The sequence below is a fragment of the Vigna angularis genome, chromosome 4 (genome assembly GCF_016808095.1).
Source record: "Vigna angularis cultivar LongXiaoDou No.4 chromosome 4, ASM1680809v1, whole genome shotgun sequence".
Classification (NCBI taxonomy): domain Eukaryota; kingdom Viridiplantae; phylum Streptophyta; class Magnoliopsida; order Fabales; family Fabaceae; genus Vigna; species Vigna angularis.
This window is the reverse complement of record NC_068973.1, coordinates 41,279,288-41,296,828: the sequence shown is the minus strand read 5'-3', so window position 1 is coordinate 41,296,828 and position 17,541 is coordinate 41,279,288. Positions and strand designations below refer to the sequence as shown.

Sequence of the window (17,541 nt, the reverse complement as noted above, 5' to 3'; positions counted from 1 at the left end):
AAACTAATATCTTATCACTGTCCAAAGTGCATAATAATTAAGTAGTGCCTGAAAGAGTGGAAAGAGTGGATTCTCTTTTTAATAATAAGAGGAGATAATGTTATGATTGCTATTTATAATAATTCAGTATATTCATCACTTCCCAACACTGCTAAATGCATCAATACTTTTTTTTTTTCTTGCACGAGTCTTTTGTCTTTACCAACTTCTTAACCAAAATACAAATTCAATGTTTTAAAAAAGTTATTTATATAATTGAGCAACAAAATAACACCAACACTCACCATTCCTCACAAATGATTTGATATTTAACTTTGATTTAATCTAATCAAATAACTAAACCTATTATTATCACAAAATTTAAGGTTAATATATTTTTAATTCTTAAATTTTAATATAAAATTAGAATTTATTCATATATTACATTTTAATAAAATTTGACTCTCAAATTTTAAAAATAAATAAATATAATTTTTAAAGTGTTGAATTTTGTTTAAAATGATATTTGAATTATTTATAACATTATTAGTTTAAAATATTATTTAACACGAAAAAAAATTAACGCACTTAAATTACAAAAATTATATTATTTATTTTTAAAGTTTGAGACATAAGAGTTTTAATTTTAAATTTAAATTTAGAAAGTAAAACTTTAACATTTAATCATAATTGCTAACTTTTTTTTAATCATCTTAAAATAATTAAGGTTTGTGTGGTAAAATTAATCATAATAGGTTAGCTTTTGATTAATAAGTTTCTTCATTATAAATTTTGAGCTGATGAGTAAGTTCATTGAGGTAAAAATATTTTGAAAACTAGCTAATAAAGTAGTTATTAGCATAAAATACATAGAAACAACTTATTATATTTTTTAATATAGAAATAAATTTTGCTTTTCAAAATGAAAATAACTTAGCATGTATTTAAAATTATAATATTTTTTAAAATAATTAATTTTTCATTAACACTTTATTATTTCTATTTACTTTTGAAAATTCTATATTTTTATTTGAATATGTATTTTTTATTTAATCGAATGAGTATTAAATAAATTTATTTTTTTATTGATTTTTAAAATTTTAAATTATTTATTTATTAGTTAAAAATATTGTTACATTTAATTTGTAATACTTTTTCAAATTCAAATTGTTTAAAAAGTTAAAAAATAAATTAACAAATACTAAAAATAGTGTAATAAGTATTTGTGTCTGTAACATTCAAATGGATAATAATAAGAAACAAAACAAAAGCTAAGGATAACAAAAAAAAAATTAAATATGAAAAATAGTAATAAAAAATAAATAAATTACAAGAAATAATTTATAACTTATAAATTAGGAAAATAACTATTACATCGAATATTTTTAGAATAATGTCAACATTTATATGAGAGGAATGAAAGAAGAAACGTAGTTTTTAGTTGGAGAATTGTGGTGATTATTAGCTTAGAATGCGTGGCTCTTCCACCATTTTTTTATCACGCCATACCAAATTTTCCTTTTTTTCATTATTTCTTGCACTCAAATTTTTTAATATATTTATTTTATCTTTAAAAAAAACTACAGACTGAGAACACTAAAACTCTTTTATTATAAAATAATAATACTTTAATAATATATTTTTGACAATATTTTAACATCATTCATTTTGCTATTGTTTTATATTAGTGTTTATGATTATTATTATTGATTATGGAATAATTTTGTATCAATTGTTATCAAAATATCATTATCATTTATTTTATAACAAATATATAATTATATATGAATAATTAACTTTAAAAATTACTTTAAGAAAATATTAATGATGGAAGTGGACATGGCGCGTGGCTTAAGGTACACAATCAAACCAATGAAAGATCAATACAATAATTACACTAATCATTATAATGGTGTATAATTAAATGGTATTATAATTTTTATATTATTAGTATTTTATATGAAGGGCTCTAACATTTTATCAATGGTATAAATTCTTCTTTGTTATCCATTAAAAAAATATTTGAAAAACATTACACAAACATTTTTCTTCAATTACACTAACTTTATAATCGTTTAAGACTAAAATAATATAACTATAAGAAGCAAACACGGAACTTGTCAGACTCAATCTTTATCTATCCATTTAAATGAATGAATATTATACGACAAATTATTTTTTTTAAACATTTGAATTTTTTTAGCATAAGAAGGAAGTCCAAAAATCTAACAGATATAATGTAAAATTGAACAATACTATAATGCTTTTAATATCAAAAGACAGAGGTGTGTTCTTGTTTCAAAAAATAACATCTCTCAATATAATTGAAGAAAAATTCATAAATATAAGTATATATTCCTCTAGTAATATTAAGTAGTAAGTGTTTCATTTTACAACAATTAACAAATCCCATTAAACCTACTAATCTAGTGCTAATTTCAAAGATTAAAAAAAAGTTTTTTTTTTTTCAATTGGAGAAACCTTAAACTATAAACAAAGAGGGTAAATTGGGCTGGAAAAGCAACATCTCCTCTCATCCCTTTCAATGGAGTCATTAATCCCTACCATCCAATTTTAAAAAATTAGATTAACAATCTTAAGAAAAAAGAACATTGAAATCCTTAATTAAGATATGCTAAATAAATGGAGTATATCATGAAAGCTTTCACTCTCCACCCAAATCTTATGACCTATCACCACATACCAATATCACAAAAGAAAAAGATATGGTAGAAAAAGGAACTTCTCCACTCTTCTTTCCATCTTTTTTAATTCTCTCTTACCCCCACCAAGCCATTCCTATTATATATATTTATTTCTTATTTTTTTTCCATTAATGTCAACAATTTTTTTAAAGAAATATGTTAAGAAATAGCTCATGTGGGTTACATAAACATAGTTTTGAGTTTAAATATGGGAAAATCACATAAAGAATTGGTCTTCTCAACTCACATAAGGCCATGTTTCATGAATGATGTTTGTGGGTTAAGGAGACAAATAGAATGCACAATTACAAATACAATTGATCTAAAGAGAGAGAGAGAGAAAGTGTTAGAGGTTTCTTTTCTCTACATATACAATGCACAACAAAACCATTCAAAGTATGTGAGTGAAAATAAAAAAAAAAAAATAGAAAGCTAAATTGAAAAATGAGCATCATTTAAAATGGGAAGCAGATTGTGTTTCATAGGAGTGGACATCAATAGGGAGAACAGTAAAGGATGACTAAAACCAATGATTATATTATATACTAAAATCACTTTCAATTATTCTTGACAAGATACCCATCAGCAAAAATTTTAATTTTTTCAGCAAATATCATTACAATTAACTCTAAAATGATAAGAAAAAAAAATCTTCAATTGAAAGAGTGATGATAACTTGTAACATGCAAATTTAATGTTTATTTATCTTTTTATGTATAGGCTTCTAGTACTATTGACTATAATGTTTTGTTTACTTGAATGAATTTGAGAGAGAGTGATTGAATTTGAGAGAGAGAGTGATTGAATGGATTTGAGAATTTGAAAATAATTTTTTTTTATTTATTTGAGTGGATTTTAGAGGTAAGTGAGAGTGGATTTGGAAGTAAAGTTTGTGAGAATTAGTGTAGAATTTGATTGATGTGACAAATTACAAAAATTTACTTCCAAATGCACTCTCACTTACCTCCAAAATTTATCCAAATAAACAACAAAAAATTTACATTCAAATGCTCTCAAATTCATTCAATCACCCTCTTCCAAATCTATTTAAGTATAAACTCGTTAACTGAATCGTTTAACCTAAATTATGAAAATATATATGTTATTTCAATCAAAAGCCATCTCAAAAAGTTTTAAAAAAAAAGTGATTATTATCAAAAAGAGACAAAAAAATTCGATAAACATACATGTGTTGAGGCATTTTCCATTTTTTAATATACCCATTAATATTTAAATTTATTATGGAACATTGTGCATGGGGAGTATATATATATAATTAATACTATACGACAAAAAAATAACTTAAATCGTGTGCAAAACAATTAATACTAGAGAAAGAAGAAATATTTTTCCAACAAAAAGAAAGAAAAGGTATAATAGTTCAAATAAATGCAAATTGAGTAACTCAAGGCAAAATAAGTAGTGGTTAACAGTGCACATAAATTCATTTGAAGTTCCTTTGACTTTCAGAAAAAAGTTAAAGACAATTGTTTGATAAGGTGTTGATGTTTTCTTTTCAGCTACTATAAGAATGAAGAGCAAGAGTCCACACATTCCATCACAGATTCCGAACTGCCAAGGAGGGAAAAGGAGAATGAACAACACAATGGTGGAAGAGAAGGCAGATGTGATCAATGGAAAAGAAGTTATACCCCTTCTCACCCCATTCAAGATGGGAAAATTCAATCTTTCTCACAGGTAAATTAGCATGATTATCAGTGTATAGAGGAGGGATGGTTTATAATATAAGAAACTTGCTGAATTAGTCTCCTCAAGTTGTAATGTTTCTATGTATTTGAAGTTTTGATTTGTGTGTTCCATGGTGTAGGATTGTTCTGGCACCATTAACAAGAACAAGATCTTACAACTTCGTGGCTCAGCCTCATGCTGCTCTCTATTATTCTCAAAGAACAACAAAAGGTGGACTTTTGATTGGAGAAGCCTCAGGGGTGTCAGAAACTGCACAAGGGTAATCTAATCTTCCCTTCTGTTCATTTTTTGTGTATTTTTCTCCAAGGGAATAGATGATTACAAAGAATATCATAAACTAGACACCTTGTCAAAGTGCATTTTGGAAAAGAGAAGAAAAAGTACATTAAAATCTAGGTCAGGTATATGAAAATCTAGATCGACGAAAAATATGATCAATTTATAATATATAAACAGAGATAAATTTTATCTTTTAAACTGGGATTAAAATATATTTCTTAACCAAAACAAAAGCTTTGACACTGAATATTTGATTATTTCATTTGTTCTATCATTTTTCCTTTTTAAAGGTACCCAAATACACCAGGCATTTGGACAAGAGAACAAGTGGAAGCATGGAAACCAATTGTGAGAGCTGTTCACGAGAAAGGGGGTATATTCTTTTGCCAACTTTGGCATGCTGGAAGAGTCTCCAACTATGGTATTTCTATTTGTATTTATTTACTTATGCCTATGCAAAACGCTAGACATTTACATGACAATGCTATACAGTGATAATCATGCTAATTTACATGAAAATTGTCTCAAATGAATATAAACCTGTTTTATGGTACCATTTCTTCAAAAGATTACTCGAGAAGAAAATGATGTCATAAACACTGATAGTATATAGTGATCAGCGTATCAGCCAAATGGACAACCTCCAATTTCAAGCACAAACAAGGCAATTGAAGGTAGCAACACCAAATATCCCTCTCCACATCGTCTCAGAACAGATGAAATACCTATGATTGTCAATGACTTCAGAATGGCAGCCAAAAATGCTATAGAAGCTGGTACCAACCTTTGCTTAACACTTTCTTCTCCTTCTTCTAGTTTTTCATTCAAACTATTTGCATGCATGCGATATACTGAACAAGACAATGAGTCAAAACTGATAAATTTATTCAGGCTTTGATGGTGTGGAGATACATGGAGCCAATGGATACTTACTCGACCAGTTCCTAAAAGACCATGTGAACGACAGAGACGATGAATTTGGAGGTAGTTTAGAAAATCGTTGTCGATTTCCACTGATGGTCGTGGAGGCAATAATTAACGAGGTTGGATCAGACAGAGTTGGTGTTAGACTCTCTCCTTTTGCTAACTACTGTGATTGCAAAGACTCTGATCCTCAAGCACTTGGCATTTACATGGCTCAATCCTTAAGAAAATTGGACATTCTTTACTGTCATGTCATTGAACCCAGGATGGTTACAATGTTTGAGAAGTGTGAGACCAATGTGTCATTGTCCGATATTAGAAAGGCTTTTGGTGGAACCTTTATTGTGGCTGGCGGTTACAATAGGAGTGGTGGAAACAAAGTGGTTTCCGACGGTGGTGCCGATTTGGTGGCTTATGGACGCTTGTTTTTGGCTAATCCAGATCTGCCGAAGAGATTTGAGCTTGATGCTGAATTGAACAAGCCTGATAGAAGCACTTTTTACACCAGTGATCCTGTTGTTGGATATACAGATTATCCTTTTCTTCAACATGATCACTGAAACAGCCTATGAAATTTTAGTTATATGTGTCTATTCAATAAAGAGCTGCTGTGTTACAACAATTTAGTTATATGTTGTAACACATTTAAGGTGAAAAGAAGAAATAGAAAGAAAACATGATGAACGGAAGAATATGTTTATGTTAATATAACTTGTTATAATGTTTTAAGTAATATTTAAGGAATGTGATTAAGCAGTGAGGTATATAAGAAAAGGCATTTCTTGTATTTGAAAGGAATTAAAGAAGTTGGGTCTTTTTCAATAGTTTTGAACTCTTGTTGTCCAGGAGTGAAATGATGAAACAATTCATTATTCAGAAAATCTTCCTAGACTTGTTTAACTAAGTTATTTTCAAGTTAAAAACAGTCTTTTAAATGAAAAATATTGGGCAAAATTTTCTTTCATTCGGTCATGTTTCAAGGTACTATCTTGCCCAATAAAAATGGCATTTAGTTTATCTAAAACTATTTAATGATGAAAAAAATACGGACTTATATTTATAATACTTTATAATTTTAGATATCGGAATCATTTTTTATGATTTTAAACTTGTTGCATATTGTTGGTAGTAAAACTTTTACATTAAAAAATCACTGCAGTAGTTAGAAAATCATTTTGAGATAATGGGAAATAGAGAATTGTACAATAAATAACTCCCAAAACTAATGCATGTATAAACAAATATGAAAATGAATCAAGTAATAAAAATAACAATGTTGTGTTCACAAGTTTGAAAATCCAATTTCAAAATGTTGAGTATAAGTTTAAAGAATTAAAAGTAATAATCATTAGACTTTTACATTCATTTGACATAGACTATAAGGATAAAATGATAAAAAAGTATAAATTTTTATATTGTTTCAATAAAAAAGAGAATAAAAAGTAAGTAAAAATAGTATCAAATAAATATAAAATATTTAAGTGCATTAAAAAAATTTTACTGTTAAACATGCTCTTATAAAAGTTAAAGAAATAAACAATACCTACCAGCTCTTCGAGATTGTGGTATTACTTGTTAACAAAAGTTGAAATAATATACTTGAAAAAAATAAAATAATTAAATTAACCAAAAAAAATAAAAAATAAAAATTAATTTTATAAAATTAAAACATTAAATAAACCTAAACAATACTCTTAAACAATATAAACTAGATAATTACTAAAATTCAAAAATAATTGAAATAATTTTGCATCCAATATATAGAAAAATTCAATACCAAATAAAATTGGAAAGTTGGTTGAATTTGTAATGTAATTTAATATAAAATCTAAATCATACCAATGGTCATCTTTAACAAAAAAGAATTATATAATCAATTTTTCCCAGAGAACTTAAAATTTTTATAATAAATTATTATTATTAAATAAAAAAACTGTTTTAAACTACTTTAACATAATTATTATTTATAATTCCAATTTTTTTCATATTTATGAGTAAAACATAGTTTTACTAATATAGATTGAATTGTTCATTTGGTATCTAATTTTAGTAAACATAAATTTCTAACTATATACAAAGAGATCCATAATATTTGCTGTGCATAAAATTTTTTTTCTCACAATCTTCTTTACACTATTATTCATTAACATAACAAAACACTATATATTTATTTTGTAACACAACCAATAAATAAAATAATAGTAATCCGTTCTGGTTAATTCTTTGTCAACTGTGAGCAAATAAAATAAGAAAGTATAATAATAGAACTGATTTATTTTTATTATCAATTCAAAATCTAAGACTCATATCAAAACAATTATTACACCAGACTCATATAAAGGCATACTTATTAAATTATAATATAATTTCATACTTCAAAAAATTAAATAAATGAAAAACAAATAATAAATAATGTAAAAAATAATCCTTACAAATTCTTTTTTGTACAAATTCTTACATCAGTTGATTGATATACAAAGAATTTTACTTTACTTCTGAAATATTAGCAAAATAATACAACCTAATTTAACTTCGGTATAATATACACGTAAAAGTACTTTCTAGTAAGACCACATACAATATCCTTAAAGTTCAAAGTTTCAAGAGTCATATTGTGATGACATATTTGCATTTTTAGTCATATAATTTATTTATTACTATAAACCCCGAGCTATTATCAAATTTTTAATATCCAACAGTCATTACCCTAATCAATTTAATAAAATTGTATTTTTACATGTCACAATACAAAACCATGTAGACAAATCATTTGAGTTAAAATCACTGAATTGTAACAGCATTGCCTAATAACATTAAATTATGCAAACCAAATGTTAAAAAGCGACCTAAAAAATGTTCCAATAACTGTTTCTCTAATATCCAAATCATTTAAATTAATGCTTTAAAAACACCTCTATAATTTCAAAATTCACTAATAATTTTAAATCAAAAAAGAACTTAAACTAAAGAAATCAAAATTCAATTGAATAAAACATAATTAAATATATATGAAAAAAAACAAAGAAACAACAATCTGAATATACATCAAGACAAAGGACAACAAATCAAGGTTTTTGCATTCAAAATAGAATCAGTAAGAGTCATATATTATGCATTACATGACTAGACAAAATATTAACACATTAACTCAACTATTTAAAAAAAAAAAATCATTCCACCCATTCACAAAACCGAGAATAATTTGCAAAGAAAAGAAAACACTAATTCGAAAAGAAAATCCTAATTTGATTAACATAAAAAAATTAAATACTCAGACAACTACAGTACTTAATACTTTCAAAACAAATTCAACACATCAGAAAATGCCATACATGTAAACTGATTGCATAATAGAAGAACATTCTAAAACTTCAGTCAAGTCCTATCAAATGCATTTTCGAAGAAAAGTTTTAAGATTGTCACACTTTATGTGAAATTAATGCTGATTATAAGTCACTGTTCATAGCAAAACACTGTTTTTAACACAGTTTAACTTTCATTTGGGAAAGTCAAAAGTACAGTAACATTCACCCACACAACTATACAGCAGAACACAACACCCACATCAAAGTAGCATTAACGAAGGTGACGCATCATAGCATACGTGTATATATACAGCAGAAATGGGATGATAAGCCAATTATATTCATACAAACTTAACCAGATTTCAACAAGAAAACTAAATCAAGCTAAATGCTCTACAAATGATAAACACCCCTTAACTAAACAGTTGGATTTAGAAGTACAAATAAAGATCTCCCATCTTTAAACTATTCACGTTTTGGACAGACAAAACAAATTTACGGAGGGAGCAGAGAAATATTTTCTGGAAGCAAGAAACATGTTTGTTTATCAGGAAATGACCAGACCACCTACAAAAGATGATCAAAATCATCAAAACCTACATAAATGGTTATCAGTCCACTTTCTAATCGTCATCCTCCTCCTGCACGAAAAACGAGAAAACAACACCAAGTAAAGACGAAGCAATTAAATATCATAACCAATAAATAAGAGAAGGAAAAACGAAAAAACAACACTAAGTAAAGACGAAGCAATTAAATATCATAACCAATGAATAAGAGAAGGAAAAACAAAAAAACAACACCAAGTAAAGACGAAGCAATTAAATACTATAACCAATAAATGGAAAAGGAATAAAAATAAACCTCGGCACTGCCCTCCTCGTCATCATCCTCATCATTCACCTCAGATACTGACTTCTCGGACTCTTCCTCATCTCCACCAGTAGGACCTTCCGCCTGACATCAACCAACAAAAACAGAAACACATGAGAACAATAAAAAGCAGGCCCAATGAACCATGCCACCAACTAAGTATTGCTATAATAAAAAACTTTATCAAATATACATCAACCTGTTTCTTGTTGTAGGCTCTCATGCTTTTCTCATACTCGACCTTTCTTTTCTCAGACTTTGCCACATATGGTGCTTTTTCCTGAACAATCACCCAGCATTTCAATAATATGTTCAAACATATATCAGTTTACAATTTATGATCAATAAACAGTCGTCTACATACAGCGTCAGACATTGACTTCCATTTTGCTCCAGCAGCCTTTCCCACCTGGAATGTTCAATTAAAGTCAGACAGCGGAAACATAACTAGGTATGTACTGCATAAAGACGAAAATTCAACGATAAAAGTCACTTACAGCAGACACGGCTTTGTTGTCAGGATGTTCCTTGTTAAATTGTTTCCTAAACTCCTCCCTTTAATGACAGAGATAGTATAAGAAACCAAACACAGAAGGAACATGCTAAAAGAAAATGAACCAGATAAATATATTAAGCCTTCAAGATACATATCCAGGATATAAGATAATCATCATGCATGATATTTCTACTTTATATTTATCCAGAAAAAAAAATACAAATCCATAACAAACAAGCAAAATTATCATATCGAGATAGAATTTTCATGTAATGTTTACTAACAATATTCAGCAAGAAGAAAACATTACATGAAAACAAAGAAAGCACTGGGAGGCCTCTTTGGCTTGTTAGGGTCTTTCGCAGCCTTGCCCTTGCCTGCTGGTTTCCTGGCCTTGGCTGGCGCACCCTTCTTATTCACAGCAAGTCTGAACATCGAAGAAAAATCAATGAAATCTAAAATCAAAATAACTGTAACAGAGATCTCAGATCTGAGATCCAGAAAGTCATGAATTATAACTGTGTCGGATATTTCACTGCAGGAAACCACAAATCTTAGGAGATATAAACAACCGAAGATAGGATAAAAAACAAAGGAAACTTACTTGGCATCGCCTCTCTTAGATTCAGTTTTTGACTTGCCTCCTTTCATGGCAGATGCTGCAGTAACACGAAGAGGTTAGTTTTATTGGATTGAAGTCACAGAAGATCGATGAAAACGATGAAAAATTGATGAAAAATTGAAAAAAATTGAAGGAATTACGTAAGGAGAGAGTGGAATGAGGTTGGGAGTTAGGGTTTGGGTGGAGAGAAGGAGAGAGAGAGAAAGATAAGGGAATGATATGATATACTATGACATAAGGCTAGGCACATATGCGGAGAGATATTAAGAGCATTCAGAAATTGAAATTCAATTGCAAACGAAATGAAAATCAAAGGGATCAGGGGTTTAGGCGGGAATTTAAATTTATTGCCATGTCATTGATCCGTGCCCTTATTTTGTGTTGGGTGCGTTATTCCTAAGCGTAAGCCTCCGTTACCCTTTTGTGTTTTCTGTGTGTTTTCTTCTGCAATCGCCGATCTTCTTCGTTGATTTTACTTCTATTTTCCGACCTCTGATTTGGGCCGGTCCACCCTCATTCTCAAACCGAATTTTAATCTTAGTGTTTTCTCCCAAGCCCACTCTTCTTTTACCCACACAAAAAAAAATAGTTTTTTCCTCTAATTGATAAATTATATTTAAAAAAAAAAACTAAAATTATATTTTAATTAAAAACAAAAAAAATGTGGATGACAATTAAATTAAGTTATTAAATTGCATAACCTATTTGATAAATTTAACAATTGTTTTGTAATCTATTTTTATTTCACACGAATATAAAATATAAAATAATTAGGTTAAATTATTCATTTTTCTCTTCTTTAACTTAAACGTTTAATTTTTCATTAAAAATATTTTTTCCTTTATCTTTTATTTATGGATCAAATGAATATGATAGTAAAATCTTTTATTACCAAATTTATGTGAATGGACATTTTGAAGGTATTTTGTTTTTATGGTACAATGTTGCACTTTAAAATTATTTTTATATGGTAATTTAATTCTTTTAGTAATATATTTTCATTACATGTGAAAATTGTGAATAATCAATCTAAAAAAATAAAGGAATAACTTTACATGTATTAGTTTATTTATTTTTAACTATTGCATGAAATTTTGAATCTTAATTACATTGTCTGTTATAATAATTAATAATAGAGTGAGAAATAGTTTAAGTTGATCTTTTTGTACCAAGCTACTAATTTAATGTGCACAAAACTTAAGAGCTAATTTTAAAATGTATTTTAAATATAACAAAAAAATGAAAATTTAATTGTTCAAAAACAAATATAATAAAAATAAAATAGTAAAAAACACATACTGTCTATATTGCTTTTTATTTTTTATTTAATTATAAATAAATAATTCCTTTTTTCATTTTCTTTTATTTAATTAAATATTTAAAATGCAAATACAAACATGATTCAAAGTAGACAAAAAAAAATAAAAAAAATAATATGTGCACACACATCATAACAATAGATGTCGGAACAAATGATGTATAGGTACATGTTCTTACTGATAATTAAACATCTTTAGTTTAATACTGTAAATAGCTTTACATAAACATATACAAGTAATAACTTGGTGACTCATTAAGTCCAACACCGAGTCACTGATAAATATATAAAATAAAAATTTAATGTAAAACTCAAGAGGAAATATGAGTGGAAGTGAGATTATTTGTGGTTGTGAAAAAACTAATACACAATTTCATTGAGTTAGAATCTCTTTTCAGGATGAAAGAACTTATTTGTATATAATTTTGTACAAATTTTGAGATTTTAAAAAGTATAAACACATTGCTAGCTAATATATAACTCAATGTGATAATTAAGGTTATATAGATTGAGATCATAACACTAAAAAGTTTAGTAGTAATATTATTTTTCAAGGTCTTAAAGTTATGACAAAAAATTCTATCATTTATGAGTATAATTTTGAATAATACTTATAAATATTATGAAATCTTGAGATTCCATATACTTGAATGATTTTATCCTCTACTCTGTGATATAAAATACTGAAAAATACATCTTATAAACAAAAAAATAAACTAAAAACTTGAAAAATGATTTAGAAGGAAGAAAGACAATTTGATCTGTGTGGATAATTTTTTTTATTGAGATTTGACAAAACCAAATATTTTTACTAAAGAATATATTATCTTTTATTTTATATATATATATATTTTTTAATTATAAATAAATGATTCTTTTAATTCATTTTTTATTTAATTAAATATTTAAAATACAAATACACACTTGATTAAAAGTAGACAAAAAATAAAAAAATAACACATATGCACACGCATCATAACAATAGATGTTGGAACAAATGATGTATACCTGTACACATGTTCTTACTGTTAGACCTCTTTAGTTTAATACTTTAAATAGCTTTACATAAACAATGTATAATTAATAACTTTGTGACTCATTAAGTCCAACACTAAGTCACTGATAAATATATCAAATAAAAATTTAATGTAAAACACAAGAGGAAATATGAGTGGAAGTAAGACAATTTGTGGTTGTAACAAAACTAATACACAATTTTAATGAGTTAGAATCTCTTTTTAAGACCAAAGAACTTTGTATATAATTTTGTATAAATTTTGATATTTTGAAAAGTATAAACTCATTTCTAGCTAATATATAACCCAGTGTGATAATTAAAGTTATATAGATTGAGATCACAACACTAAATGGTTTAGTAGTAATATTATTTTTCAAAACTCTCAAAGTTATGACAAATAAATCCTATCATTTATGAGTGTCATTTTGAATAATACTTATAAATATTATGAAATCTTGAGATTTCATATACCTGAATGATTTTATCCTTTACACATAACACTAAAATACTGAAAAATGCATCTTATAAATAAAAAAATGAAAAACTAAAAACTCTAAATATGATTTAGAAGGAAGAAAGACAATTTGATTTGTGTGAATAATTTTTTTATTGAGATTTCATGTTAAAAGACAAATATTTTTACTAAACAATATATTATCTTTTATTTTATATATATATATATATATATATATATATATATATATATATATATATATATATATATATATATATATATATATATATATATATATACTTTGTTATATTTAGATTAATATTAAGTTCACCTTAAGTTATCTTGTATAGTTTGAATAATAAAAGAGGAATCCAACACCATCACATTTACGCTTTACAGCTAAATATTTTAACTAAATATTTTAGTATTTTATTATTTTAATATAGTAAAGAATATTAAGTTAGATGGGAACTGTGACACCCGGGCACTGAGACGAGGGTGGGGAGTGTCACCGGCGTAAGAGGCATGGTGCAGGGGCACAGACAAGGAGCGGCTCTTGGCAGGCTTCGAGTGGAAGGGGTACATGGACGAATCGAACATACACCGGAATGAGAGGGATATGGAGACTGTGTAGGTATGGGACTATACAGTTGAAGGATAGCTTAAAAGAATTGATTTGACTACTCATATCACCAAATGCATTTGCTTTTCGGTAGCCTGACTCATAAGAACTCCATAGTTAAGCGTGCTTAGCTTGGAGTAATTCTGGGATGGGTGATCTTTTGGGAACTTTTCCCGAAAAGTGTGCGAGTGAGGACAAAGCACACTCTCGTGGTGATCTGTGGGGGCATATATTATTATTTTTAATTCAAAATATTTTTTTATAGTTATTTATTGAGGCATTAATGTAATTTTATCATGTTATAAAACATAATTGAATAGAAAGTTATTTAATCACACGATAAAACTATGGATATTTTTATAAATACTAAAGCCATCACAACCAAGCAATAACGAATACAATGGTTGAAAGAGATTAGCTAAACAAAAAAAATCTCAAATGATTTATAGAAAAAAAAACACTCATGTACATGGGTGACAATGTTGAACAAAATGGGGCGACTCGCAATGAAAAGAGCGGGACATGTTGGAGTTTGAGTTTGTTGACCCATGTAACGTGCAGCTTATGTGACTTTGCGACGGGATAGGGCGGATTGGTCCGCTAACCCAGAAACAATTCAAAACTCTAATTTTTTTTTCCAAAATGCACTTTATTTATTCATTTTATGTTATGTATTTCTCATTACTATCATTACTTTTTTCACGTTTTTTTTTTCTCTCTCATGAAGCACAACACAAAGTATCTCATTTATGATCTTTTATCGTAGCAACGCACTCATATAATGGTCTCAATAACTTCATAAATGGATATTAAAATTGATGAAAATGTAATAACATATAGTTTAAACCTTTGTAAAGTATGGAATATGTTATTACTTGAGAAAAAAAATCAAGTTAAGCATGTAGGACAATTCCAATGCGGGGTGAGCTAGCTCCATTTGCATATTATAGGTCAATTGTGGATAAGACCTAAACGACCTGAGTTGACCTGCATTACCACCCCTATTTACCTATTATGTTTCACTCAACACATTAAGTAATTCATCCACGGTTGGGATGTGAAGCACTTGCTTCTTGGTATTGGTGTTCAAGGTTGTATAGTAAATAAAAGTGTCATACATCATCTTTTTTTATTCATCAAGACAATGTAAGGATAATTGATTTTCACTCAGGACTTCGATACCTTTAATAACGTTTATTTGTACCATATTTTTGACATGTTCCTTCTTGGTGTGGGAATACATGTAGTGGTATGCTTTATTTGGATTACTACTATAGGTCAAAATAATTGTATGGTTATGATTGTGATAAGGAGGTAAACACATACGTCTATGAAAAACTCTTCTTATATATAGAAATAATGCCAAAATTTAATGAATATTTTTGAAAAAATCTAATCGTTGACATTGAGGGACATTAAGAAATTCAAACTACAAGTTGTATACACTTCAACAATCACATGATTATGGTGTACACGCCCAATACGATGAAACTAAGTTTGACTAAAAAATTTAGACTCATCACCATTTAAAGTCACATTATTTTTTCAAGTACAATTTTAATGTTAAAGTACTATAATATGAGCCACAAGGTCCCAATGCAAGTCATCCTTAAAAACTAAATTTGCACCAAATATCGATGATAAATAAACTAGCAATTTCAATGTTTTTCTCGGTTCAACAATCTTAAGTTTCTTGACGTAACAAGGCATTCTCATTTGTAACCAACACTTTGAAACCTGTATTTAGTTTAATTGGTAATTTAAGATAATTAGTTGAGTGTAATTATTAAAAATAATCCGATCTATTATGGCTCACAAACATTTGAATAATAATCTTGTTTATCGAATCTTAAAATTTCTTAGTTTTAAATCTAAAAAATTCATTTTAGTATATTAAATAACATATGATGGTTGAGATCAACCATAACATTATTTTATGTTGATGGATTGTAAGGGATGATAAACTACATGTGATTTATTTAAGTCATCCACATAAAATAACAAGTATTATTTATAATGGATAGAAAAAATATTGTCATCACATGTATAATAAAAATGCTTTTCTGGACTTAACTCCACTTAAACATTAATACTTATTTTCACATTATTAAGTAAATAGTTTTTGGTTATGAAAAATAGCACTTGGAAAAGTAGTTTTTGTGCTTGTGTTTAATGTTGTGGAAAGGTTTCTAAAATTGGTGGAGTAAGGTTTGGCATGGATGGTGTATTTTTTCTCAAAAAGTTTTGCTAAAGACACACCCTTAAGAAAAATGTTAATAGTCCAAGCATAATGGAATATAAAATAGACTCGCCGAGTTGTAGAAAAGATTAAGTGTTATTTTCTATTCCACACCACATATTACAAAATCGACCTAGAAAACTTACTCATAATTACAAATTTATCACCACATCTTCGTCATTTTGTAATCAATTTAATCTGAAGTCACAAATACACAATGAATCATATCAATTTAAAACCATCCAATAGTTTTTTTTACATCTGGTCAAATTAACGTAATATATATATAAAAAGAGATGAGATAGTGTTTTTTTAATAACACACCTATAAATAAATAATATATATTTTTAATTTTAAAATATTTAAAATGGAAAGACAACCGATTGATTTGTCTAAGAATTTTTGTTAATCTCAAAACTAACATAAAAAAACATCTTCATTACACATTAAAACAGAATTTTAATATAATATCGAAATTATTAAATAAATATATCGAACATCCGCATATATAACTAGAAAAAGTTCGAGAAAAAGAGACAGGAGAAAAATATTTCCATTAGAATGGAAAATTGAAATCAATATAAAGAAGCACACAATTTTGATAAGAAAACATTTATATTTTTAGAAAAAATGGAAAGCTTCCCATAAAAGCATAAATATGAATTTATGAAGAAGAAATATATAAAAACTATATTTTTATAATAGGGGGTAGTTATAAGATTTGATGGTTAGTTATTCGAAGTGGAAGCTGAAAGTTTATGGAGAGTGTAGTGATAGTTATAAGTTAAAAAAGGTTAATGTAGGAAGAAGAAAAGGAAGGAATGTGTAGGAAGAAAGAAAGAGAGTGTGAGGTGAAGAAAAGGTGGAAGGAGGAACAAAGGGGAGAGAGTCACGTGAGGTGCACGCGTGGAGCAGAATATAGATATTTTGTTTTATGTATTTATAATTGAATTATTAAAATAATTATAAGAATTTAATAAATTTGTTTTTGTTAAAA

At 27.3% G+C, this 17,541-nt stretch overlaps 2 protein-coding genes across 2 annotated transcripts; one reads left to right on the top strand and one right to left on the bottom strand.

Moving 5' to 3' along the window:
- Nucleotides 1-4,125: 4,125 nt before the first annotated feature.
- LOC108342910 (putative 12-oxophytodienoate reductase 11) lies at nucleotides 4,126-6,157 on the top strand. Its single transcript, XM_017580813.2, has 5 exons — nucleotides 4,126-4,382; nucleotides 4,513-4,653; nucleotides 4,964-5,094; nucleotides 5,294-5,449; nucleotides 5,565-6,157. The coding sequence occupies exons 1-5, from the start codon at nucleotides 4,216-4,218 to the stop codon at nucleotides 6,155-6,157; spliced, it is 1,188 nt and encodes a 395-aa protein (XP_017436302.1). The 5' UTR covers nucleotides 4,126-4,215.
- A 3,064-nt stretch (nucleotides 6,158-9,221) lies between these two features.
- LOC108342912 (HMG1/2-like protein) lies at nucleotides 9,222-11,337 on the bottom strand. The gene is made up of 8 exons (XM_017580815.2): nucleotides 11,034-11,337; nucleotides 10,876-10,930; nucleotides 10,582-10,698; nucleotides 10,273-10,330; nucleotides 10,140-10,184; nucleotides 9,975-10,055; nucleotides 9,767-9,859; nucleotides 9,222-9,543 (listed from the first exon to the last, which is right to left on the bottom strand). The coding sequence occupies exons 2-8, from the start codon at nucleotides 10,920-10,922 to the stop codon at nucleotides 9,526-9,528; spliced, it is 459 nt and encodes a 152-aa protein (XP_017436304.1). The 5' UTR covers nucleotides 10,923-10,930; nucleotides 11,034-11,337; the 3' UTR covers nucleotides 9,222-9,525.
- Nucleotides 11,338-17,541: the final 6,204 nt, after the last annotated feature.

Coding starts and splice junctions, on each gene's coding strand:
- LOC108342912 (XM_017580815.2), bottom strand. CDS start 10,922: ATGAAAGGAGGCAAGTCAAAAACTGAATCTAAGAGAGGCGATGCCAA. Junction 10,331..10,581: donor AGTGCTTTCTTTGTTTTCAT/GTAATGTTTTCT, acceptor CTGTCATTAAAG/GGAGGAGTTTAGGAAACAAT. Junction 9,860..9,974: donor GAGCCTACAACAAGAAACAG/GTTGATGTATAT, acceptor GGTTGATGTCAG/GCGGAAGGTCCTACTGGTGG.
- LOC108342910 (XM_017580813.2), top strand. CDS start 4,216: ATGAAGAGCAAGAGTCCACACATTCCATCACAGATTCCGAACTGCCAA. Junction 4,383..4,512: donor AAATTCAATCTTTCTCACAG/GTAAATTAGCAT, acceptor TCCATGGTGTAG/GATTGTTCTGGCACCATTAA. Junction 5,450..5,564: donor CAAAAATGCTATAGAAGCTG/GTACCAACCTTT, acceptor AAATTTATTCAG/GCTTTGATGGTGTGGAGATA.